We start from the raw sequence: 25,459 nt of genomic DNA on the forward strand, positions 1-25,459 counted from the left end.
CCTCCACACTTACGGCTAAAGCAGTTTCATGAGGTGCCTTAAAAAATTAATGCTTTAGTCTAGTAGAATTGGGCGATAGTAAAAAGTGTTAGGGATGCACATACTTAGATGGACCTTTGCAACACTTCAGTGTAGTCAAATATTAAATACCTTTGGACATGAGTTTTTGCTTTGTCAATGACTAACTGTAAAGTAGCCATCTGAATTCTTTCTTAGTTTGGGGATAATTCAGTTTTATGTCTCTTCAATGTTTCTGAGGAACAAGCATAACAACTGCACATTTAATCTCTGTTTTGTCATTTGTCCTATAGAAGTGCAAGCATGGCATCTATGGAAGAAAACTTTCCTCGAGGAGGTATCCAGAAAAAACCTACAGAGGGAAAAACACCCAACCCAAAGTTAGAGCGGGACAATTTGTTTGATGTATGTTGTTTGCATGTTTTTGATATAACTCTTCTCAGAGCACTTCCACTGTCAAAATATAACCTGCAACCCTTCCCATCCCTACTTCTATAGTAAACTACAGAAGGAACTTCTAGAAAGAGATAACTGCTGGCAGCCATGTGTCTTCTGATCTCTTAAAGGTCCCTGATGTCTGATGCATGTTGAATGTGACAACAGAAAAAGTTCAAAATTGTCAATCAGGGTTTAGCTTTTAAACTTTCCACAAGCATCTTATCCCAATGTGCTTGTGTAGTGAGGCTAGTGTTAGTGGATACAGACTAAGTTTGGTCTTTCTTTATCTGTTAGTAGAGTGTGGTGCAGATCACTTGTGACACTCTTTTCCATTCCCAAGATTCACAGTTACATAAATGATCAGCCTCAGCCTCAGAGATATTTTGGAAGACTTGCATATAAACATATAGCAGTTACCAAGGTTGTTCTCTTTTTTTTTTTTTTTAAATAATCCTAGTATTTTCTTCTAATTTTATTCTTGGCAGTAGAGTTCTGCCTTAATGCACAGTTCATCTCTTTATCCACTTATTTTTTTTCCTCTCTGATTATAATCTGCTTTAGGTTCACCATGAACAGCAATCACAGAAAAGAAAAAGGAGCCAAAAGGATCAAGGAAAGCAGAAAAAGTTCAAGGCAGACAAAATAACCACTGCTAAAGACAATGTTGTGAATATTGAACCACTCACAATTGAGGTTTGTGGATAAATGTTTAATTTTGTGTGCACCTCTCTTCTGAGCTATGTAAAAGTGGCATGTTCTTCCTCATTAAGCCTGTAAAATATGTCAGTGATTTGGGACAAAAGTGTGTTTACCACCTTGTTATCGCTGAGTTGCCAAGATAGCCACCATATGCTATTCATCCTGTTTTCCCAGGCACTCTGTGAGGGGATGCTGCTTCTTGGTTGTATAAAAGAGGTCAGTGACTACGAGCTAGTCATCAGCTTGCCCAATGGACTTTCAGGATTTGTGCCGGTCACTCAGATCAGCGATGCCTACAGCAAAATGCTGAGCAAGCAGGTGGCCCAAGGAGAACTTCTGGAGGTGAGACCTTGGACTGGGGCTGTGATTTGTGCCTGGGAGCTAGGGAGTGTTAATAATACCTCAGAACCAACCAGCTGACTTGAATTTGCCTGCAGTGCCTTAGTCTTGGCTAAATATTCCTTGAACTTTATAGCCTATTGAACATGAAGAGATTTGTGCTGCTGAATATAAATACTGATCCCTGGGGAAGAAGTTAGGGAAGTGGTAGGAAAACAATGTGAGCGTGCAAGTGTTTCTCAGGGGTTGCCGCATGCAACGTGCTGCTGCGTAGTGCTCATGTAGACTGACTTTGGTTTGGAGCTGGCTTTTGCAAGCAAACTTTGCAATTTCCTGATAATGCTGATTGCTAGAAAGAAAAAAGGTGGAGCAATCCGTTAGCCTGTCTCTCTGGTATCAGGGCCTTGTAAATTTTCCCCAGGTGTTGTGGAATGTGGGATTTGCCAGATACACTAGCCTTTTGGTGGTGGTGTTTTTCTCTGATAAAGAGGGAGGTGACGTTAGGGTCTCTGTTGGCTCTGTAGATGTTTCCTCAGCTGCAACCTCCTGACTCTGGCCCACACAGTATTCCTTTTTACGCAAGGTCTATCAGTCTCGCTAACATTACATAGTGACGTAGTGTCATCCCTGCTCTTATATGGAGAACATGGGGTTTGTGGCATTTCCTGCCTTTTATTGTAGTGTTGACAGAGAAACAGGACTTTCCTATGGGATTTTGATTTCAAAACCTACTTCAGTAATAGATTCTGGCCTTCTTATATTATCTAATATTGTAAAATTTGTGTGTTTCTCACTGGATCATCTTTCTGGGCAGGACTTGCATTCGCTCTCGGACATGTATTCTCCAGGGACACTGGTCAGGTGCATTGTTACCAGTGTTGAGAAAAGTCCTGACGGACGTCGGAGTATCAAATTATCGATCGACCCCAAGAAAGTCAATAAGGGTCTGAACGCTTCAGCACTAGCATCAGGCATGGTATGTGTTCTGGGTCTGTCACGGTCTCTAGGCTTTGGAGGTGCTTCTTGCACAGTGCACAGAGGAACATTTCAGTTTGTCCTTGCATGGGATCGTGGGTGGTATTGGGTCTTGGTTCCAGGGTGTCACTCATGAAATTCATTCACCTGATTCTGGTGAATATGGACAAGTTATTTAATGACTTATTTATGAGTAGTTTTCTTTGTTATTTATGCAAAAAATAATATTTAACCTGCTTTGCAGAGGTGCTTAGCTGTTTAGGTTTTGTGTTTCCAGCTCTATGGTTGCAGGCATGTGCCTGCAGTTAGAGCACCTGGTATTTTTGAGCATCCTAATTTTTTTCGCTACTGGTTTGTGAACTCCATACATGCATAGTTGGATAAGGGTAGAGTCGAGACCCACTGCCAAATGAGCTCTGTAATAAGAAAGAATGTAGTGTTCTTTCCGCTGCTCTGGAATACTCAGCTCTCTGTCCTCATGAAACAAGTGATATTTGGGTGGGGAATCTCTTACCAGATGTGCATTCTTTGAAGACCCATCTGTTTCATTGCCTTACTGAATTGCAGTGCTTCCCTCCCAACAGCTGCTCTCTGGCTTTGTGTCTAGTGTGGAAGACCATGGCTACCTCATTGATATTGGAATTAGTGGGACTCATGCTTTCCTGCCTCGTCAGAAAGCCCAAAATTACATCAAAGCGGTCAAGAGAGGTAAGAAGTAGCAGGAGGAGCTGTTGGGCTTAAAATGGAGGTGGAGAATGACAGGTATTAGAGCTTGTTAGATCTGTGGTGTTAGCGCAGCTCAGTGAGATTGGGTCAAGGTGAAGTCTTTGCAGTTTGCTGAAAACAGCAGTTCTGTGGCTGGTCTGCAACAAGCTGTTGGGTTTCAGCCTGTTTTCTGACAGAGTATGTAACTGTTCCAAGCCCATCCATCCCTGCTGGCAGTAGACTTCACTTAGATTGAGAGGAGTTCTAACCTCTTAAAATAGAGGGAACTCAGAAAAAGGTTTGGAAAAAGTGGGAGGGAATCTCTGAGTGTTCCTGGTGGAAGTCTATGCTGTGACTTGTCTTTGTAGGGTCTGACTTGAAAATAGGCCAGAACCTGAACTGTGTTATTGTGGAAGTAAAGAATGAGGGAAGAGTTGTCCGTTTGTCCATTGAACGATCAGAGATTGCCGCATCCCTTGCAACAGAGCGACAGAACTGGACGCTTTCTAATTTATTGCCAGGGCTGGTGGTGAAAGCTCGAGTGCAGAAGGTAAGCTCTGGTTTGTGTTTGGTTTTCTGTTGTTTTTTTTTTTTTTTTCCTTGAGTCTTGCTGAAGGTAGGGAGGCAGGTGAAGTAGAGATGGAAGTTTATGCCCTGGAAAATGTTGTGCTCGTGCTTAATTACTTTGTAATAGCAAGCACTATTATCTGCTAGACACTCCCTCCACTTCATTCACCTAAGGTCTGATCTCTGTCCTGGTTGTCATGCCATGAATATAAAGCCTTTCACCTGCAGTTCATGATGAAGCTTGAAGCAGAACAGGACTTGTTTTGTGCTTCTCTGGTCTTTGCCTAGGAAAAATAATTCCACAGGTTAGCAGTAATCTTCAGAGTAAACACAGCACTGTCAAAAAACTAAAGGATTGTTTTTGCAAAACAATGTAGAAAGCAGAATTGTTAGTGGATTTCCTGTCTCTTGTGATGTGCTTCTTGTTGATTAGCACTGACAGTGCCTTTTTGTGAAATGTGTGAATTGCTCTCTGTTTCTGAGCTGCATGAAAACTGAGTGCAATTTTTTGGGGCATCTTTTCCTTCCCCTTTGTAGGTAGCCCCACTGGGGATCAAACTGAGCTTTCTGTCTTCCTTCACTGGCATTGTGGATTTCATGCACATGGACCCAGAGAAATCCATGAACTATGCTCCAGATCAAGTGGTAAGGAAGGTGGATGGCTGGAGTTAGTATGTGGCTTGCAACATCTCTTGCCTCCTCCAACATTTCAGTAGAATAATCTCTGAAATCTTACTGATGATAGCTGTCTTTCTCATCTTTTTTTTTTTAATTATGATCGTGGCTACTTTAGAGCTTTAAAGAGCAAAGCCATTCCAGGGGTAATGGAAGACTTATTTGGGAAGCATGAGAGACTTGTGAGTGATAGAAAATTTCTTGTGCAGTTGTGTACCAGACTAGCCCATAAACAACAAACAGAAGCAAAAATCCCTCATCTGTGAAGCTCTTAGAACTCATGTCTTAGTAGCAATACTGGGAAGTGCTTGTACATGGACAAAGAGTTCAGGTACCAAGCATAATGTCTAAAAACATGAGCAATGTGCCTCTTTCCTGTTTTGTTTACAAACTTGTGTTTAACGAATGTATTGTCTTGTCCCAGATGAAAGCTTGTATCCTCTCTATCCACCCCACCTCCAAAATGGTGCGGCTTACTCTGCGACAGGCCTTCCTCCACCCTGGGGGATCCCCAAACCAGCTCTCCAATGATCGCATGGGTGCAGTGGTGGAGGAGTCAACAGTGAAAGCTTTCTACAAGCAGTTTGGTGGTGTCTTTGAGCTTGATGATGGCACTCTTGCATTTGCACGGGTGAGTACCATGGCAGTGAGGGAAGTCCTCCATAGCTATTTTAGCCTCATGGGGAAGGAGGCTCGGAGGAGGTTTTATTTTCTACCTTTGTGTTCTACCTTTATGTACTTTGTGAGACACATACAACAAAGTTAGGACAACGGGGAAGATGCTTGCCAAATCATACCTCCCCTTGTTTGGGTTGGAATGTAGGAGGGTTGTTGTGGAAGAGCTGGTGAAACCTGCTGCACAGAGTGAGTGTGTTAGAGGAACAATTTTGTCAGATGCTACCACTTCAACCTAAGGTCTCTATCATTGCTTCCTTTTTCCAAACACTAAATTGTAATTTGTTTTTTCTAGTTGAAACATCTTTCAAAAAACAGAAAATCCTTTAAACCTGGGGCATTTAAGACAGGATGCAAACATAAATGTCGGATCATTGACTACAGCTTGATGGATGAGATGTGTATTGTATCTCTGAAGTAGTAAGTTTCTTGGACTCTTCCAGAAAATTGTTTGAAGGATTAGAAGGGTTTGGTCAAGAGTGGAAAATACTACATTGCTTTGCTGGGCTGGAACTTGCCATTTAGGGTTTTTGGCTTGCATCTGTTGTCTCACATCAGGTTGTCTGGGCATCTTGCGTATCCCCCTCATACTATAGGGAGTTGGGACACCATCAATACAGTTGGTGGGCTGAGGCACAGGGAGGCTAAATTACTTTTGCCAAGATCATGTCAGAAGACTGTGGCTGAACAGGAAATTGAACCTTGATCTTCCAAGTCCCATCCCATTTTGTTCCTCCCTGTTAGTATTTCCATCTGTGTGGCTTTAAGCAACGCAGGTGATGGGTTCCCCTTTCACAGAGCCATGGCTGGTGGCCATAACTGTGTGGCTGTCACCTGGAATGCAGCCTGGTTAACCTCTCTAAACTTTATGTCCAGAGAGTTGTTTTGGGAGGTGGGTCAGTTGGAGTAAAACACAAGAACTTTGGAGTTGTAGAGCGTTGGTGGCTGTGGGGGATGACGACAACAAGGCAAAGAGGGGATTGTTTCCTCTTATCCTGGATTTCCTTCAAGTTGAATGATTGGTCATCTCTTGCTGTGTCCCTTTCCTAGTCAGATTATTGAAGCACGGTTTCTGCAATACCAAGATATCCACACAGGGGATGTGGTGCAGGTGAGTTTCTGAAGGACTGACGCAGTACTATGTGGCAGTTATACTTAGAGCAATGATCTAACTAATGTGCATTTCCTCTGCCTAATATGTATTCCACTTCTGATCCTGACTAGCGGTATGAAAATGAGGAGAAAAACCTCTTCTTGCAGAACTTGATTAACGGGACATGTTACTTTTCTTTCTCCATTTTGTTCAGGTTTCCATTCATGATGCTGCCAAGGCAATCAAATTCTAGCCACAGTCAGTCATTTATTTATGGCCATGAAAACATTTTTAGAAAGGCTTGAGCGAAAGAAACTAAATCTCGCCTCACACTCAAAGTAGACGTGTCTACCATCACAATCAGCTGATGGGCAGAAAGTTACTCAGTTATGATCATTCTTACGTATAAGTCATGACTGTGTTGGATATGTCTCTGGAAACAATTCTTGTTTGCCAGAGTCAGTAGGGATTTTGCAGAAGTAGCCTGTGCTTAAGTAAAAGAGGCTGTAAAACAACCTTATGGAATGTATAAAAGTTAATGGGTTAGATAGGTTGGGTGGAGTGTGGGTTGGAGTAAGATTTTATTTTCTGGAGGGTGATTAGATTTGGTGATAATAGGTGATGCAGTGTCTTGGCTGTTTCCTACCTATGCATGGTCTGCTTTTCATGCTGAATTCATGCTGATCTTTTTCCCTATTTTGGGTTCTAGGGCAAAGTGTTTGCTCTGAAGCCCATTGGGATGCAGGTGAAAGTGACTGATGGAATTAAAGGGCTCGTGCCATCCATGCATCTTGCAGATGTGATCCTGAAGCAGCCTGAGAAGAAGTACAACATAGGAGATGAAGTCAGGTGTCGGGTGAGAGCTGCCAGACACGGTCTTCAGCTGCTTTGCACTCTTTTGTTCTGAGGATTTAGCAGCTGGATTGGTCAAACAATGGCAGATGTGCTTTTTGAACGTTCTTGTACTCCATTCTTGTAGGTGCTAGAGTGCAATCCTGCAGGAAAGAAGCTGATCCTTACTCTAAAGAAAAGTCTTGTCCAATCAAAACTTCCAGTCCTCTCCAGTTATGAAGATGCAAAACCAGGTCTGATCACACATGGCTTTGTGGTGTGTGCAAGGGAGTTTGGCTGCATTGTGAAGTTCTACAATGATGTCAAAGGTCTGGTACCCAAGAATGAGCTAAGCTCAGAACCCATATCTTGTCCAGATAAAGTCTTCCATGAAGGCCAGGTAATTAATGTACCTATGCAATGTCTTATGTTTGAATGTGAAAGAGAAATATGCAGTTGAGTTGGCCCCAAAGTAGGTTTTCCTCAGGAGGAGCAAGAGATGTTCATGTCCTCTCACTCTAAGTAATAGTTTTGTTCCACTTAGATTGGGCTGTGAAAGGGACAGCTCTTCTTTGTGTATTTCACAGAGATGTCTTTGTTTCTAGGGTCTCTCTATTCTGGTGTGCAGGAAGCACCATGGTATGTGATATAAGGATGGCACTTGGTTGAGTTACTGAGGTCTTAGAAGTTTGGGGTTCTAGGTTGCAGTTTCGTCTAAAGAAGGTTAAAACTTTTACCTACACAATCTGAAGGATAAGGTTTTCTGCCTCTGCATTATTCTGGTTTTCCTATTTGTTTCAAATCCTGCACATCTTAAACCAGGCACTCTGGGAACCATGCTGTTCACCAAGTTCTGGTCTTTGTGTGGGCAAGTTCATAGAGATCTCAGCCATCTTAATTTTTTTTTTTTTTTTTTCTGGCTTTAATCCTGATGTTTGTTGGCTGGCTAAGCAGAAGGGCAATTTTCTAGTCAAGATTTCTGACTGCAAATCTGGAGATGTGAATTTTGTTCTTAACTCTGCTACAGACCTGCCACATAATTTTAGCAAGTCATTTAATGATTATGTACTTCCATTTTTCATCTGTGTGATCAGAAGGACATTCGTCTCTGGTTGAACCTGTTAAGTTATAGTCACTAGCCTGCTATCCTTAGGTGTGAGAGAAAAGCGTACTTGTGTATGTGTTACCCTGTCTCATTTTGTAAGTAGGAGCACACTGAGGGGCGGGGGTCAGCTGAATTAAACTTCTGTTCTATGTCTTTTTGTTGCAGGTTTTTAAAGTAATGGTCTTAAAATGTGAGCCCCAGCAGGAAAGACTTTTGTTGTCCTTCAGGTTATCAAGCAAGCCTGCCCTGGAGGACAAAAAGGAATGTACTCTGAAGAAGAACCAGGAAGTGAAATACCAAATAGGAGAGGTATTTAATTCAGTGACTGCTCCTTTTTTTTTCCTTTTCCTACTTGTTTTCCAAACAATTTGGTATCACTTTGAACAACTTTGCTTCAAGAAGAGCTGTTGGTGGTCAGAAACTAGCATTAAATGTGCATTTCTTATTGTGTGGTTGGCCTTCTGGATCAAAAACAGGATCTCTGTTGTCAGAGATCAGGATAGAGGAGTCCCAGGACAGTCCTTCTGGAGGTACCAGTTAGTGCTCCTACTGCTAGGTGGAGTCCTCTTCTGGATGCTGCTGATGTTCTAAGTCCGAAAGCAGCTGCTTTTGTTCCCTGGAAAAAGACAACTTTGGAGCAATGTTTTGAAATGCTTCCCTGTTGTCTTTGGAATGAACACAGTTCCCAGCACCATGCAGATAGTGTTAATGCAGGAACAGGACAGTTCTAATCATGTTTAAATTATTCCATTTGCCCTTCAAGTAAAAATTCACAACCGAGAGAATGTTTCTAGCTTTTGATTTCTCTGGGAGCTGAGAATTATTTTTTATTTTACTATCAATGTTGGCATGCTTTTTAGGTGCAGCACTGCTGATCTGAGATTTTTCTCATATATAGCTGGGAGGCCATGTCAGAACCCCTGCAGCCCAGCATTTGGTACCCGGTGCATCAAAAGGGATGACTTTAAAGACACTTGTAATTTTATATCAATGTATTTGTTCTCTTTTCAGATGGTTGATGTGAAAGTCTTGAAGAAGAAAGATAATGGGCTAGAGGTTTCTATCTTAGAAGATGAAGGCAGTGTGATGGCCCTGATTCCCACAGTGCACCTTTCTGACTTTGTTGCTAACTGCAAGCTCCTGTGGCATTGTCTTCAAGAGGGAGATGTCCTGCCCAGAGTTATGTGCCTAAGTGACAAGGGAGAGCGTATTGTATCCTTTGCCACCTCAACCAGTCAAACAAAGCAGGAGGAAGAGGAGAAAGAGAGATCTGTCAGGAATCCAGGGTATCTGCCACAAACAGAAGATGTACTAGCTAGTGTGTTGAAATAGAAGTGCCTGTCAAGTTAGCGATGCTTCAAAGAATCATTATAGCTTGCTTGTGTTAAAAGTGAGGCTCAGCTCCCATCAGAACCAGGACTTGGTTGTGAATTGCCTGATCTTCCTAAGCAGCTTCTGGGCTGTTAATCGTATCACAACCTCGGCAAAAATTTTGCTGTTTTTATACTAAAAATCAGAACTGAAATACTAGGAAGTTGACATTTCTGCTAGTGTGAAGCATGCATCTTTAATGCTGAGCAGCTTAAGAGTTGTCGCTTGCTAAACTTTAGTGTAGAAAAATCAAGACAGAAATTGGTATTGCTGGATTTTGAGCTCCTGTACTGCCTAACCTGCAAAAAGTGCTCTAGCCCAATGGTTAGCAGCACCAAGAGATTTGCTTGGCATTGGGCTCCTTTCGACCATCCTTTTCCCTTTTTTCCTAACTGGTTGTTCAGATCTTGAGCAGAAAGTCTGCAGTGATTTCTGCTGTACAGGACGAGCAAGTTGTGAGAAGCTTCTCTGAAATCCAGCCTGGGATGCTGTTGGCTGGTTATGTGAGGAATGTGATGCCCTTTGGAGTGTTTGTGGAGTTCCCTTTTGGTGTGACAGGACTGGCGCCCAAAGTGGTAAGCAATGCATTCACAACATGTGTAATCAGGCATGCTTGAAACATGGGTTTTAGCAAGGGTACAATAACACGGAAGGAAAAACAGGGCTGTGGATCCTGCATTTGCACAGCTTCCTCCAGTAGGGTAAAAGCTGCTTTTTAGGTTTGTGGTTTAATTCACTTCCAAAATGAAACGAAGGACTTTATTCAAGTGAGCTTAAGCTTCAACAAGGATTTCATGTGACTTCAGTAATTCATTTTAATTGATGACTTTTCATTATTCTGTTAATTTCTATTGAGCATTTTCTTGAAATCTTAACTCAAACCCTTCTTCTGAACAGCACTGCAGGTGGTTGATAGTTAGCAGCTGTGCTCAGTAACCCTTGTCCCTTTGTTTCCTTTGCACAGAGCATGAGTGACAAGTTTGTGACGGACACCAAGGACCACTTTGTGGTGGGACAGACTGTGATTGCGAAGGTGATGAGCATTGATGATGAGAAGCAGCGTGTACTCCTCAATCTGAAGGTGTCAGAGTGTAGCTCAGGCGATTCTGCTGCAGAGAGCTTTGCCCTGCTGAATCAATATTTCAAGGAGATGAAAGAAATCAGGAACTTGTTGAGAAGAAGAGGTAAAAGTTTGCACATATTCTGTTAAAGGGGATCATATCACAAAAAGGGGGCTCAAGAGGAACAAAGGGAAAACCGTTTTCTTTTTAGTGAAATAAAGGTCAGTTCAAGCAAAGACTTGGCTTCCAAGAGGAACTAATTAGAAGAAGGACGTGTGTGCAGTGTCTGCCATTGACAAGAAGGCTTTTTGGAACTACAGCTGGAACAAGCCAAAGAAGCTGCTCTTTTCATTGAAGTCTGCTAGGCCTCTTACACTGATTTTGGGTTGAAGCTTAGAGAATTAAAAATAAGGGGATAAATAGACTAACTCTGAGATCCATATACCAAAAGAGGAAGTAAGATACAATGGTACAAAAAGATGGGTTCCTTGAAGGGCCTATGAAGGTGAAAATAAGAAAGGCCAGGGTAAGATTGGATGTTCTGTGGACCAAAGCCTTTCTCCAGGCTTGGAGACACTTTTTTGGTGTGAATATTTGTAATTGCTTTTTGAAGCAGTCTAAAAGTTAATCAACTGAGACATGAGGCATTAGTTTCACCGTTTAATTATGTGTCACATGAAGCATTGTCTCTATTTGTTTATTTTGAATCTGGCAAAGATTAGTTTTTAGTACTTCATATATATGTTATTTGAGAGTTATTTTTTAGTACTCTATGCTCTTGTGTTTTAAGACCTTTGGTCTGCAGACCTGATTTCTCTGGTCAGTAAGCAGATGTTAAATGCCATATAGCTTACAGATATAAAGAATATTGGGCCAAGCTGTGAAACCTATCTAATGTGCCAACAGAAGTGTAGGCGTATGTTTTTTCTGTTTTTTTGTTTTTAAGAATGGCTTACGGAAGTCCCGAAGGAGTTTATTTCTGTGTGTCTGAGTGAATTGTCACAAAGCACCAGTGAAGCAAAATAGGTTGCTCAATGCCCAAACCTGAATTTCCCCAAATGCCTGAAAAGAGAATGGTGATAAGCAATATGGGAGGCTCTCATTGCATGCAAACTCACATATTAGAAACAGGCACTTAAGACCTACCCCTGCTAATTACTTAGTTGAGGAAAAACAGCACTAGTGCCTGGATACCAGGGTGATAGGCACGTAAGAATCAGAATGGACATCATGTCAATTTTCTGTACTCAAAAGTGATGGAAGGACAGAAGACAACTGGAAGTGGCCTGAGTCAGTGCATCAATGTCACTTGCTATGATATAAGAAAGGCTAGGCAAATTAGCTGTCCGATGGTAAGGCCGTGATCTTTTTTCCCCTGGTGTTTTCTGAAGAACAGTGCATCTGTTTAAAGTGAATGATGCAAAAGCATCATCAGGATTAAAATAATAAAGGAGAAAGCTTTGATTTAAGAAGAATTTCCTTACTTGCCTGTTACATGCTGCAGGCAGTAGGCAGTCTTATTGTGTTTAAGCAAATAGGACTAGCATTGTCCGTCACAATAAAGAGGAATCGTTGACAAGAGTAAGGATGTATTATTTGTATGCATACTGTATTTTCTGGTAACTTGTAACTGATGAGAAATTACCATTTCTGCCTTCATCTAACCATGCTTTTAAAACTATGACAATGAAGGACACTAGCACTGTTTTTTACTGGCAGTCAAGATCTGTTTGTACTATTCTTATGGTACAGAATTCTGCATTTGTGCATGCTGTGATCATCAAGTTGTTTTTTATTGTTGATATTTGCGCATGGGATGCATGATTTTCACAGAGGGATTTTTCAACTGCCCTGAGCCTTAGCCAGGATCTGCTTAACTACAAAGTACAAGGATAATTATGCTGGCACTCAAGTGCTTGTGGTAACCCAAACCTAGTACTCACATGGGGATCAGTTTGTACCAATAGATTTTCCTACTTGTATTACAGGTTTGCTGAACGAGTCCTCTAGCAAAGGTTTTCTCACATGCTGTTTTTCTAGTGTTAGGAATACTGGATGTATTGCAGTTCGTTTTTATCAAATTCTAACTTTGTCTTTTTAGGTTCTTTTTATATCCAGTAGCGTTTAATGTTTTGTTTTTTCTATAAAGAAGTGACAGGTCTGTTTTGTGTTTTTAGTATTAATCTATTTTGCTTTCATCTTTTTTCTATATGCAATGCTATGTGCCAGTGTTCTTAAAAGATTGGAAAATGTTCTCTCCAAAGTCATCAGATCCTTAATGTCCCAAAAGTGTTTCTGCTTCAGTTAACTCTAAACATTTACGTTGTATTTCTACAGATTCAGGAGCCTAAACTTTGTTTTCCCATATGAAAGTGGATATAAATGCTTGTTTGTGCACTCTTGAGCAAATGTGAAGGCTGTCTTGGTTTTGCAAAGAAACAACAGAGGTAAAACTGACTTCCCACCTTTTCTTCCCATTATTTAGGGGAGTCCAGCATGGCCCAAGGCCTTTGTGAGTTGGTGCCTGGGAAGGAGCTGCAGCTGGTCGTGCAGGATGTGAAGGAGGATGGCTCAGCACTGTTCAGTGGCAGCTGTGTCACAGGCTTGACTGTAACAGCCACTCGCTACCATTTGGGAGGTGAGGGTCTTGTCTTTGCTTGCTTTCGTTTTCACTCTTGTGCTTTGAAATCTCTGTCCCGAAATGAATTCTGCTGCTGAGGAACTAACATGGGAGGAGTCTGATCGGACTAGGGATGGGCTTGAAGAGTAGTTTAGTTTCCTAATGTGTTGCTGACTCATTTGTGTGATTTGGAACATACCATTTAAACCTACCTGTGCCTCTATTACCCCATCTGTAAACCAAACCTAATCCTGCCTCATATCTTGGACATCTTGTAGGGTCTAGTCTGTGCTCTGAGATCCTTGGTTGAAGCATACTGTATATAGACAAAGTATTAATACAAGGTCCGGCTTTCTCGTATTTTTTTCTTCTTTCTTTAGAAATATGTTCCTTGGAGTACGTCCTCTATCCGAAATTGCTGTTAATTTTTCTTTTAAATCAATATGACTTTAAAACAGGACTGCAATTTTGGTACTTTGCAGTTCAAAAATTAAAGCAGAAAAGTGCCGTGTTACGCAGAATCAAACAAGTACATGCTGAGATAATGAATAAACCAATGAAACCAATACAAACTGCTAACTTCAGCAGGAGTAATATCCCAGCACTTTTATGTTCAGAAGCATTTCTTTGTTTCATTGGCAACAGATAGACTGATTGATGGTGGTTTTGTGCAAATGTTAGCATAATCTTTTTCAAAACCTGTATTACCTTGAATTTGTGTTTAGTCAGCCTTGTCTGCATTATTTAAGAGTTACATCTTTGTAAAATCCGTTTAGTTCTTCCATGTAAGCATCATAGATCTTTTCCAAATAAAAAAGCGCCCTTTTTTTTTTTCCTCCTTGCCATTAATGTTGGAGGAATCTGCTCTTTTCTTAAAGACACTTACTATATGTTTGGTACTGAGTTGACTTCATGACAGTAACTTAGTTACAATTAGTAATTAAGCAGTCTTTTTATCACTGTGGTCTTCAGGAATTAAACTGAACCACAGGCAGTCCTTCCTGTCTGTCCTGTGCCACTAGTCCAAATTCTTCACTGTCATTAGGAGATAACCTCCTTGTTCTCATTTGTAGATAGAAGTATTGTTCCTGGTGAGAAAACCAAGGCATTGGTTCTTCATGTGGATGTCCTCACATCCAAGGTGTATGTTTCTCTTCGGGAAGAACTGTTAAAACAAAGAGCCAAGCAAGTATGTGTTCAGTTTATGCATTTGTGTGTTTCTGTTTGTTTAGCAAACTCTAGGTGATTAATAAATTTTGAGGGGGGGCTGTTTCCTCTTTTAGAACTGTGGGAGGTAGAGTGAAGGGAGTCAAAAATCTCAGCAGGAGAAGTCACTATCTCCATTTCTGTCTAGCGGCTCACAGAGGACTCCCAGCACTCTGCCATCGTGCAGCACATAGCAGAAGAGTTTGCCATCGTGTCTTTGTTGGAAACAGGCCAGCTGGCGGCTATCCCCATAGCCTCTCACTTCAATGACACCTTCCGCTTTGACTCAGAAAAACTGAAGGTGGGACAAACAATCTCTGCAACCTTAAAAGTAGTGAAGGTGAATGACTACAAAGTCTTGTTAGCAGTACAAGGCCCAGCAAAGAAGAATGTTTTTGTAAGGGTCCGAAACGAGTCTGAGACAGCATTAGAAGAGATGGTTGCTGCTGTGAAACACTCGCTTTCCCTGGGGGATATTGTTACTGGTACCGTTAAGTCCGTCAAACCAACCCATGTCACAGTTGTTATTGATGACAGGCTGACAGGTTCAATCCACGCATCCCGTATTCTGGATGAAGTGCCCATAGGCTCTTTTCCAACGTATACTCTGAAAGCTGGAGAGAAGGTGACTGCTCGAGTCATTGGAGGCAGAGATGTGAATACTCACAGGTGGGAAAACATGCACATAGTATTACCTTTTGGGCAATGTGAGGCATAAAACAGTTACTCAGTTCAGATGATCTAGGCTGTTCCCTCTGTCAACAGATGCTGTTACAGCTACTGTTGCTGGAGTCGTTGAGGCCTGAGGAAATCTCAGATCCAGGTTTCAGTGAATTAGCTTTCTACCTGTGTCACTATATTTATCTTGAGTATAAATTGCAAGATCTCTAAACTGTTAAGGTCCAGTGGATGCCTTAAATACAACCAGGATTTGACCCTAGGCGTAATTGTGCTAGGGTATTTTGGGTACCTAAATTGCCACAGAAATAGTACTAGGAAGAACTGGAACGGGATGGCTTTGGTAGTTTTAGAGGGCTTACACCTGTTTTTTTTGCCAATGCAGAGGGATTACAGATGGGTGACTGGGGCCTTGGGAGATCATGAGAAACCTTGATTCTTTTACTGTTCTTTAGGTACCTGCCCATCACCCATCCACACTTTACACAGTCCATTCCAGAGCTCAGCATTCGACCAAGGTACGTGCTGGCCTCTGTGCTGTCTGTACATGCTTCACAGACCTTGTATGCTTGTAGGCTCCCTCCCTTGTTCCTCCCATTTGTGAAGGAGCTGGCCATGAGCAAGGACCTCCACATGTATGCAGTGTGGCAAGGCCTCTTACTCTCTCTTTTACACTAACTTGGGTCTGGGAGCTGTGTTAAACCTCATGGTGCTCTCCTAGCACATGATTTCCTTTGTATGTCCTTTTGGCTTCAGGTTCTGCCAGTCTGGACTCTGGTATGTCCATTCATGTCAGAAGGATTCCCTCTTAAGACCAGGGAAGAATTAATTCCCTGCAGAGGGATGCAGCTTGGGAGGGGATGGGGATGAATGTCACACAGGCATTGTCACAGCAGTACTGGTCACCATAATCTCCTGGGTTTCTAACTTCTGTCTTCATTGTTAGAACCAAAGCTGTCTTATTGATGTCCTCTTCCTTTGTTTGCAAACAGCGAAATAGAAGGGAAAGTCACAGCAATGATGAACCTTAAAGAAGACAGTGCCCTCAAGAAACTTGGACTCTACAATGTTGGACAGACAGTCACCTGTTTTGTGAAAAAGGTGAGATCAGAGCCTACCTAAGTAATGTGCTGGGGGAAGGCAGCAAGTGATGGTGATCTCAGGGGCCTTAATTCAGACCTGAACGCTGACACTACTATGGTCTTCATTAACTGTGAGAGTGGCCCATGCAAAGTGCAGTGTCTCACGGGGTGAGTAGGAGAAGGAAGTCACATTTTCTATACGTGATGGAGTTGAGCTAACTCATCCTCTTCGACATGCCTGTTTGTTGCCAGCAGATGCTTCCCACCTCTCAGTCTAGCAAAATGGCCTTTGGGAAATTGCATATGCCACCAGCAGAAAGTACACTTACTGCTAATCCCCAGTGTGCACTTGCCTGTGAACAACAGCAGCATTATGCTTATAAGAGTAGAAGCCAAATCACTGTTTCTGCTTGGTGCAAGAGCCAAGGCTGGAGTAGTTCTTTCTAGCCGTAAAAATTAGCAAATCCACCAGGGAAGGAGTTTTTTACTAAGGTCTCATGCTGTCTTCTCTGATTATTTGTTGTCTTCTCAGTATAACATACTCAAAAATTGGCTGGAGGTAGAAGTCACCCCTGATATTCGAGGAAGAGTTCCTCATCTGCTGCTGTCTCTGAACACCAAGGTAAGAGGCTGTTACAGATAAGCTACACAAATTTTTTTTCCACGTACATGGCTGCAAGTAATGACTGCAGACACTTCTGACATCCATGTGAGCTCATAATCTAGTACTCTGCCCATTAGGCATTACTGACACTCATTGATAAGCAAGTACTATGCCTGTAGCTAGCTTGGCTCAGGGTAGCAGAGCCATTGAAGCAATGCTGAGCTATCAGTCAAGTGTACATACCAAAGATGTGTATAGAAAGTGTAAAGCTTCACAGAAGAAATACCAGTCAGAGTTGTGCAAAGCTCCTTTTCTGGTAGTAAGTGGAAACCTGTCTTTTCTTTCAGGTCTTAAAACATCCAGAAAAGAGCTTCAAAAATGGCCAGGCAATATCAGCTACAGTGACTGGAACAGATGTCACCAAAACAAACCTCTGCTTGTCACTCACAGGTATAGTGGAGCTCTAACAGCAGGACCCCACCACATGCAATGCTTTATTTGGAGATGGGCCTGTACTGACCACTCAGGTGAAGATGTTAACACTCCAGAGCCAAGCTGTACTTCCCTGTAGAACAGAACTAACCCTTGGGACCTTGACCCAGATGTAGCAGCATGCAAGGCAAGAGGATTCAGACCTTTAGACTAAAGAATCACTTTCTTACTGTCTCAGCCTGAAGCCCTTCTCTGAGCCCTTATGAATGTATTCCCTTCTGATCTCAGACATGAGATGGTTCATTTGTCAGTTTTGCTGGATCCTGGAACTGTGTTAGTAGGGGACCTTCTCTGGGCTACCAAGGCAAGTGTTTTGTGAACTGAGGGAGTGCATAGACTGCACCTTACCAAAAGTTGGTGGGTTTGATAAGTGACTAGGTAACTAAAATCAGCTTCACTGATTCATTAGCCCTGTTGCTTTGGTTGCATACTTTTGGAGTATTATGAAGCCCTCTCCCTGCTTCACTTTTTCCAGGAATTCAGTCACTGGAGCAGGGCACCATCACTGTAGGCATGGTAATAAAGGTGACTCCACACATTGGTTTGACCATTGTGCTGCCAGGTGGGAAGACTGGCAAAGTCAGCATCTTTCACCTGAATGATACCTACATGGAGAATCCTCTGGGTGACTTCAAAGTTGGCAAGATTGTCAGGTCAGTAATTCTGTTTCTTGTTCCCTCCAGCTGCAAGGCTTAGAAATACCCCCTTTGGCGACAGGCTTTTTGCTGGCATAAGGTGATGGCAGACCTGTAAGGTTCAGTCCATTACCTCCTAAGAGGTAATGCTGACTTATGACCTTACATGCATTTGTGTGAAAGTCTTACGTTTTCCATGTATGAAGAAGCTCCTTTTCAGCTGCTTTGGACAGTGTTTTGAGAGTAGCTACTCTCTTAGCTAAGGTGCTGATGGGACTGAGGGAAGCCAGTTATCCCAGCTCTGCTGTGGTTCTGTGGGCTGTTTGGCAAGTCAGTTGTCTTTACATTTGTAATGCACAAGTAGTTGCAGTTCCCTACTTCACAGACTTGTAGGGAATGCTGGAGAATGCAACAGGCCAAGTGATTCAGCTGTAACAATCTTTAAGTCTTTTGTGCTAGCAATATAGACTGGGTAAAGCAAGTAGATTTTTTTCATAAAGCCCTTTAGCTTTCACGAACTGTTGTGCCATGCTGGGTTGTGTTAGACAGCAAGTGCTCCAAGGGACAGAGTGGTTTGTTTCCTCTAGAGGTTCATTCTGCTAGTGAAAATATCTATTTTCTACCTGCGGCTTATTTTTAACAGGTAAAAAAAGCCACAGGTAGGTAAAAAAGCTTTCTGTTTTCTCCTCTTCCTCTGCCATGCAGGTGTTACATCCTCTCCAATCAGAATGGCAAAATCCAGTTATCTCTCCGGCAATCTCGGTATGTGTCACCCCTCCAGTCTGTTGATCCACTAGTGAAGAAAAGGATAGTGAAATACAGTAACTGTTGGTTTGTGCGGATCAGTGTGAAGTGTTAAAAGGACAAGGACTCCTTTTTTTATTTTAAGCGATGAGACTTGTTCCTACTTCAGAAAGATTTTCCTTTCCTTGTATCGGCAAACGTGGAGGTGTCTGACACTTAATGTAGAACTGATCAAGTGGGTTCAGATTTAATTCCTGTTTATCGTAGTTTCTAGACTTGACTTAACTTTTTTATTTGTTTATTTGGGAAGAAAGAGAAAGTTCCACCACTGAATTTGCAATACAAACACTTTATTTTTCAATGTTCAGCCTCATTTTAACCATTTTGATTAAATAGTAGACTTAGTCCTAAACGTCTTTCAAAACTGAGCTTCTTGCTTTGTCTTCTCTATGGAACAAAAATGCATAAACCATGTGGAATGAAGTGTCTTAGAAATAAGTGGGGGAAAAAACCCAAGCCAGTGCTGTGCAGACTTTCAGACAGCATTTTACGCTCCTCATTTTCTCAGTGTCAGAGGAAGCCAGGCTGATCTGTTTTGTTTGGCTTTGTTTACAGCGGTATGTTTGTTCCCTAATGCTATGTATAGCTTGGCAGAGATGCAGATAGTCCATTAGTATGTTTGAATAAGCTGAAGGGTGTCCCTGATCCGGTACGTTTTCTAGAAAGTACTAGCTATTGTTAATACTGATTTCTTTTTTTGGTATCCAGAGCAGAATGTGGATTATTTAGATGAGTCCTTTAACTTCTAACCTCTCTTTTCTTCTAGGCTAAACCCAAAGAGCAACAGCAAAGTGGAGGATGTTGAAATAACATGTATTAAGGATGTTAAAAAAGGCCAGCTAGTGAGAGGTTATGTCAAATCAGTCACTCCATCAGGTGTATTCTTTGGGTGAGTAGCATAAGGAAATGATTCTGGGAAATGAGAGGTCTTGGAGAACTTCTTCTGAATGTACAATTCTGGAGTCTTGTTTGGGGGTGGTCTGTGGCATAATGCAAAGTCACAAAATGAATTTCTTCCTGGGAATCAAGATGTCATTGCTTCTTCCTTGAGCCTATGAAATTAAAGTAGGGAAAATTTGTGTGCCACGGATATAGTCACTGTACTTCCTCCCACACCCCCCAGAATACTTATTTTTTATTTTCCCCCTCTTCTCAGCTTATCCACTTCTCTTCTGGGCCGAATCCTGTTCCAGAACGTTTCCCCTTACTTTGTACAGAAACACTCCTTATATGAAAAGTACCTGCCTGAAGGAAAGCTGCTCACTGCCAAGGTGCTTGGGTAGGTACAACGTTCTTTAAAAGAGGCCATGAATTAGTAGAAAGGAGATGATGGAGGAGGAGAGGATGGGAAGAGGGAGAATAAAAGCCAGGAAGATTTAAAAGAAGTTCATACTCTTGCAGTCATTGTAAATGCTATGATTTTTTTTTTTTGCCCTCTTCTTCTCTCCTGTTACTCCTGGCAATGCACCACAGTGTAAATGGAAAAGAAGAACATATTGAGCTCTCTCTCCTGCCTGAGGACACTGGGATGCCAAGCATCTTGCCTGAATCCCTAGGCCTACCGCGATATGATGCAGGGGAGGAGAAAAGAGAGGCAGATAATAGGGAAAAGAGGGAAGAGCTTAAGGTGAAGACAAAACGGAGAAGAGGAAACTCTGAAAGTGAGCAGGTATGGGTGTGACTGTGCAGGATATGCTAAAGGACTTTGTTGGCCCAAATACTGAAGGAACTAGGAAAATCCACTGAGATCAGGCTGAGGAATTATACAGAGCAAGAAAAAAAGATTAAATTGCATTGGAGATTAGCAAAGGTCAGAAACTATTCCATTTGGGTAGGAGTTAACTTATGCGAGGGGGGTGCTGTGCCAGGGCACCACCTTCTATCCACTGTCAGGCTCTTTACTTTGTGATCAGAATTGCCTTTTAAGATTCATTCCAGTTGTTGCCCTCCACCATCCACTCATTTCCCTTTGTTACAGGCAGCGAAGCCAAAAAAAAGGAAGATCTGCCCAGCAGATGAAAATGACAGTGGAATTGAGGTATATTACCGGGAGGAGGATGATGACCAGGAGGAGGAGGCAGCTAAAAAGAAATCCAAGGTGAGACGTTTGGAGGAGAACCTGAGCCTGAAGTGACTTTCCAGCCCTATTAAGCTGTGTCAGTTTTGACTTGGATGACAGTAAGTATTTTTGCTGCACATAGTAGTGACACAGACTGGTGTTAGTGTCATCTGAAAATGGCTTGAGATAGGCTGAGTTTTTTAAATTACAGCAAAGGTGACCAAAGTTTAACGCTTTTGCTGGTAGGCTGTTTGCAGGTGTGACAAGTCAATAGTACTGGCCAGAGAGAAGCCACAAGCAAACAGCAGTTGTCTGATCTCAGTGTAAAAACTTCAAATTAAAACCCAGGGCTTTCCCTGTCTTCCTCCAAACAGATAAGGAAAGCTGGTGAAGCTCCCAGGCTGCAGGTTTCCATGGGCTTCACCTGGGATGAGGACATGAATGCAATGGATATACCTGTGCTGAATCAGAAGGAAGAGAGCTCAGAGAGCGAGGAGGAGGAGGATCCACAGTTGAAGGTACTGTGTACTAGAGTTGCCTGCACAGGAAACACCACATGGTGGCTGTAATGTGATGTTTTGGTATTTGCATGTCTGTCTGCTCCATAGTAAAGCCTTTTAACCCAAGGGAACATCTCTGACAGCGAATACAGAACTTCCTTATCTACTCTAAGCACTGGGCTTAGCAGCAGATATCTCTGAAGCAGAGGAGAAAAGGCACTATTTTAGCAAGGCCGCATGAAAATAGGGCTTCTCATGTTGACATGCTAAAAAAAAAATTATTTAGAGTTAAACAAAGATTTTCATGAAAGTAAAATTTTTGTATTTGATGTCAGCTGTGGTTTATTTTTCTGAGTGTTGTAAATTTACAGGAAAACCTGGAAATGAAAAACCTTTTCAAATTATATCCCTCTTATTTAGAAAAACACAAAAAAAGTATTCTTTTATGCTGTAATTTTTTAGAAGAGTTTTCTAGTGTGAGCAATTCAGCAAAACCAGAAACAAGCTCATTAATTGCTTTCATGTTTGCTCTTCAGGATTTCCCCTGTGTCTCAAAACTCACTCCTGTAAAGGCCATGCATGGCCGATGCTTTGTTGCCCAAGGTATAGCTGCCTTGTGCAGAGAACTATGGCACTGTCAGTTCCTAGTTTAGACCTCAGTCACCCTAATGATCCAGCAACATACCCCAGTCTTACACAGTTTCTCCCCATATATCTTGGATTTTTACAGAGTGCAGGTGGTGGTGAGCACTGGCACGGAGGGTAAAGGTGGAAGAATGGGAGTGAGCGGTGAAGTGTGAATCCTGCCGTTGGGGTGCAAGGCTAGAAAAGTATTTGGTCCCTCAGTGTATTTCATTAAAAGAAATGAGATTTCATGTACTGCTGCTCTTCTTGGAGGTGTGAACTGTGTGTGAAGGGGTGGGATGTGTGTACCATTTTCCTCCTCTCTTGAACAATTGGCCTCATCTCTTCCTGTGAAAACTGCCTAGCCTTGGACATACTGAGGTCTGGCTGTCCTTTAGGTGGGCCTGCCTATTTCCACGTGAAGTGCCTGCTTTTCCCCAGTCTGCCTTTTTTGCTCCTTCAGCTGAAGAAACAAACAAAGAAGGAGAAGGAGTTAGAGAAGCAGAAGAAGGAGAAGGAGCTCTGCAAATTAGAGGCAGCTCTGATGGACCCCAGTCGACAGCCCCAGTCAGCAGATGACTTTGACCGCCTGGTGCTGAGCAGTCCCAACAGCTCCATCCTCTGGCTACAATACATGGCTTTCCACCTCCAGGCTACTGAGATTGAGAAGGCCAGAGCTGTGGCAGAAAGAGCGCTTAAAACAATCTGCTTCAGGTAATAATGAGACTCTGCCTTTCTTTGCCCCAAAGAATAAATCATGGTAGGGTAGTTGTGGTGCAAGGAGAGCATTGGTAGCATCATCAGCGGGTGTGCATGTGTGTATGGAGTGGCAGAGTCCATTTCAGTAAGCTCAAAAGGATTGAATGATAGCAGCCCTTTGAAGGTCTGGCTTGAGTCACCACAGTTGGCCTGCAGCTGACTTGTTACAGCTCATGAGCACAGTAACTCCCCAAGGTATCACTGAGCACATACTACTGAGCAGTCAGAAGGGTTTGGAAGAGCATAATGCTGCCAGTGATGTCGTCGTTAAATCAAAACATGAAACAAACTGTGAAACTCTTGTCACTTTTTCCATACGGCTGCACTCTTCTGTATTAAATCATCTCTACAGCATGATTACAGTGCTTTCTTGAATCATCCTTGTGGTTTTTAATTACAAACAACAGCGATCAAAAGTTGAGGTGTGAAACAACTGCTGCTGTACTCTATTCCAAAAGTGGTGTTTCAGTGAGCAGTATGCCCCCTTCCTTTGTTCTGGAAGCAGGCTACATACAAGTCAGTGAGTCATTGTAGGGTGGTTTGCAAAAAGCTGATGAAGACTGGTAAAAGCCTAAATATTCTTGTTCACATCTGCTTTAAGGGAAGAACAGGAGAAGCTGAATGTCTGGGTAGCTCTGCTGAACTTGGAGAACATGTATGGTACTGAGGAGACACTGATGAAGGTCTTTGAGAGAGCTGTTCAATACAATGAACCTCTGAAAGTCTTCCAGCATCTGTGTGACATCTATGCCAATTCTGAGAAGTACAAGGTAAGATAGTGCAAGCCAGTCCCAGGTACAGATCCCATGCAGTCATGTTACTAAACTACCAATGCTGGCTGTATAAGCTTCCAGCTGTCACAGGCCTGTCCTCTTCCTAACTGGGATTAATAGTTGTGATTGACAGCGGACAAGAAACTATTGATACTTGCTTTTCTGTCATAAGCGTTTGGAGATTCCTGGGCCAAGAGTAAGTTTTAAAGCTACAAGACTTTATTATGAATCTGTGTGGTCTAACCCAACTCTGCCCTTCCAGCAAGCAGAAGAATTGTACCACACAATGCTGAAGCGTTTCCGACAGGAGAAATCTGTGTGGCTGAAATACGCCTCTTTCCTCCTGAAGCAAGGCCAGACTGAGGCTACGCACAGGCTTTTGGAGCGTGCTCTCAAGGCTTTGCCCACGAAAGAACGTAAGCACTCTCTTCCCCATCCTTAATGTGGACCATGTGTTGACAGGTCTCCAGTAGAGGGACTGCTCTCAGATAACTTTGCCTGTGACAATGTTTGTAATAAGCGAAAAGTGCTACCAGTTGGTGCTGAACGTGGTGCCCTTGACCCTCAGGGGAGGGGGACATTTCAGCCTGGATATCAATGCTAAATGCTCCTGTAATAGAATTTGCTGTGATGGGCAAAAGCAAAGCACCCAAAGCAAAGATGACTTTGAGTCTTAAAGCCCTTTAGAAGAGTTCAGTTGGTCTAGTCCCAGGTTTGTGGGGCTGTGCCTGGATGCTGCAGGATGCATTTGCAAAGAAAGTAAGAATAATCTTCTGTCTTCTGCAGAGAGCTGAAAAGCAAGTGAACTGTGACCCTTCTCTCTCCCACTCTGATCTCACCTTGGTCCAGAACCATTTTACAGAAGAGCCTTTTGTCTCTGGGTAGAGATGGTTCTGTCTCTGTGCCTGCCTCTGTGTTGTGTCATTATCACTCATGTGTTTGTTCATAAGGAACAGAGCTTCTCTGATAACCTAACATGTCGTTACTTGTTCCAGATGTGGATGTAATTTCAAGGTTTGCACAGCTGGAGTTCCGTTTTGGGGACCCAGAACATGCTAAGGCCCTCTTTGAGAGCACCCTCAGCAGCTATCCCAAGCGGACAGACATCTGGTCCATCTACATGGACATCATGATCAAACATGGCAGCCAGAAGGAAGTACGGTGAGTTGTGCTACAGCAGGCTGGGAAGGGGCAGAGTACATTGCTTGGAGCAACACCTGAAAAGAGCAGAGTTACCCTGCAGCATGAGGTTGTACAGGGCTTCCCAGAGCAGAGCAAAAGAGAATTTTTATAATCTAGAGAAAGAAAACTGGGGTGTGTGGAAGTGCTTATCCTTGCCAGGACTGTGGATACTCCAAGGAGGTCCACAGGGCAGAGGGGCACCGATTTCTAATGGCCTGCATGACAGAAACTGGATAACTAATAACTAATGGCCTGCATGACAGAAACTAGAGGACTTGCACTGTTGCATCTGTCCCTCTGGAGGGATTGCCTTGTTGTATCTGAAGGGTGAGATCAAGCCTTGTGTATCTTGTAACATAAAAATGGAGAAACATTTTTGTCCCCCTTTCTTTTTCTTTTCTGAGAGTGGACAAAAGGAGGTCCAGCTTCCTTGCACTATGGATCCAGCCACATCCACTTAATGGATGCAGGGTCAAATACAGTGGCTGGATCTTAGCTTAAGTTGATCAGCAGTCTTAGAGTTCTGCAAGCAAATAAAAGGCTTCTATTTGGAGGTTTTGGCCAATTGTCAGGAAGCTCTTGCTTCAAGCACCAGCACTTTGCAGCAGGTTGAATGTCTCTCCTGACTTTCTGCTCTTTGTACAAAGGCAGGATACAAAGGCTTGTAGCGAGTGCTGTCACCAACACAGCAATCTGAATCACTTTGGTTTCATGCAGGGACATCTTTGAGAGGGTCATACACCTGAGCTTGGCACCAAAGAAGATGAAATTCTTCTTTAAACGCTACCTGGATTATGAGAAGAAATTTGGTACAAAAGAAAGTGTCCTGGCTGTTAAAAGAGCAGCACTTGAGTATGTGGAGACCAAGAGTTCCCTTGCTGACACCTAA

The 25,459-nt window shown here is 42.6% G+C and overlaps 1 protein-coding gene across 1 annotated transcript; it reads left to right on the plus strand.

Annotated features, from left to right (window-relative positions):
• Window positions 1-321: 321 nt before the first annotated feature.
• On the plus strand, window positions 322-25,459 carry PDCD11 (programmed cell death 11; the record flags this gene model as incomplete). The annotated part of the gene is made up of 35 exons (XM_082002192.1): window positions 322-423; window positions 1,018-1,149; window positions 1,330-1,497; window positions 2,309-2,470; window positions 3,054-3,177; window positions 3,543-3,724; window positions 4,279-4,386; window positions 4,841-5,047; window positions 5,387-5,511; window positions 6,142-6,202; window positions 6,894-7,040; window positions 7,164-7,415; window positions 8,286-8,429; window positions 9,132-9,332; window positions 9,896-10,066; window positions 10,456-10,675; window positions 13,038-13,190; window positions 14,246-14,361; window positions 14,527-15,047; window positions 15,512-15,574; window positions 16,049-16,157; window positions 16,671-16,760; window positions 17,090-17,192; window positions 17,710-17,887; window positions 18,575-18,631; window positions 19,440-19,562; window positions 19,830-19,952; window positions 20,147-20,342; window positions 20,652-20,771; window positions 21,107-21,250; window positions 22,320-22,570; window positions 23,217-23,385; window positions 23,651-23,804; window positions 24,384-24,549; window positions 25,288-25,459. The coding sequence occupies 35 exons, from the start codon at window positions 322-324 to the stop codon at window positions 25,457-25,459; spliced, it is 5,514 nt and encodes a 1,837-aa protein (XP_081858318.1).

This window comes from Phaethon aethereus (genome assembly GCF_964289735.1).
Source record: "Phaethon aethereus genome assembly, chromosome: 7".
Taxonomy (NCBI): domain Eukaryota; kingdom Metazoa; phylum Chordata; class Aves; order Phaethontiformes; family Phaethontidae; genus Phaethon; species Phaethon aethereus.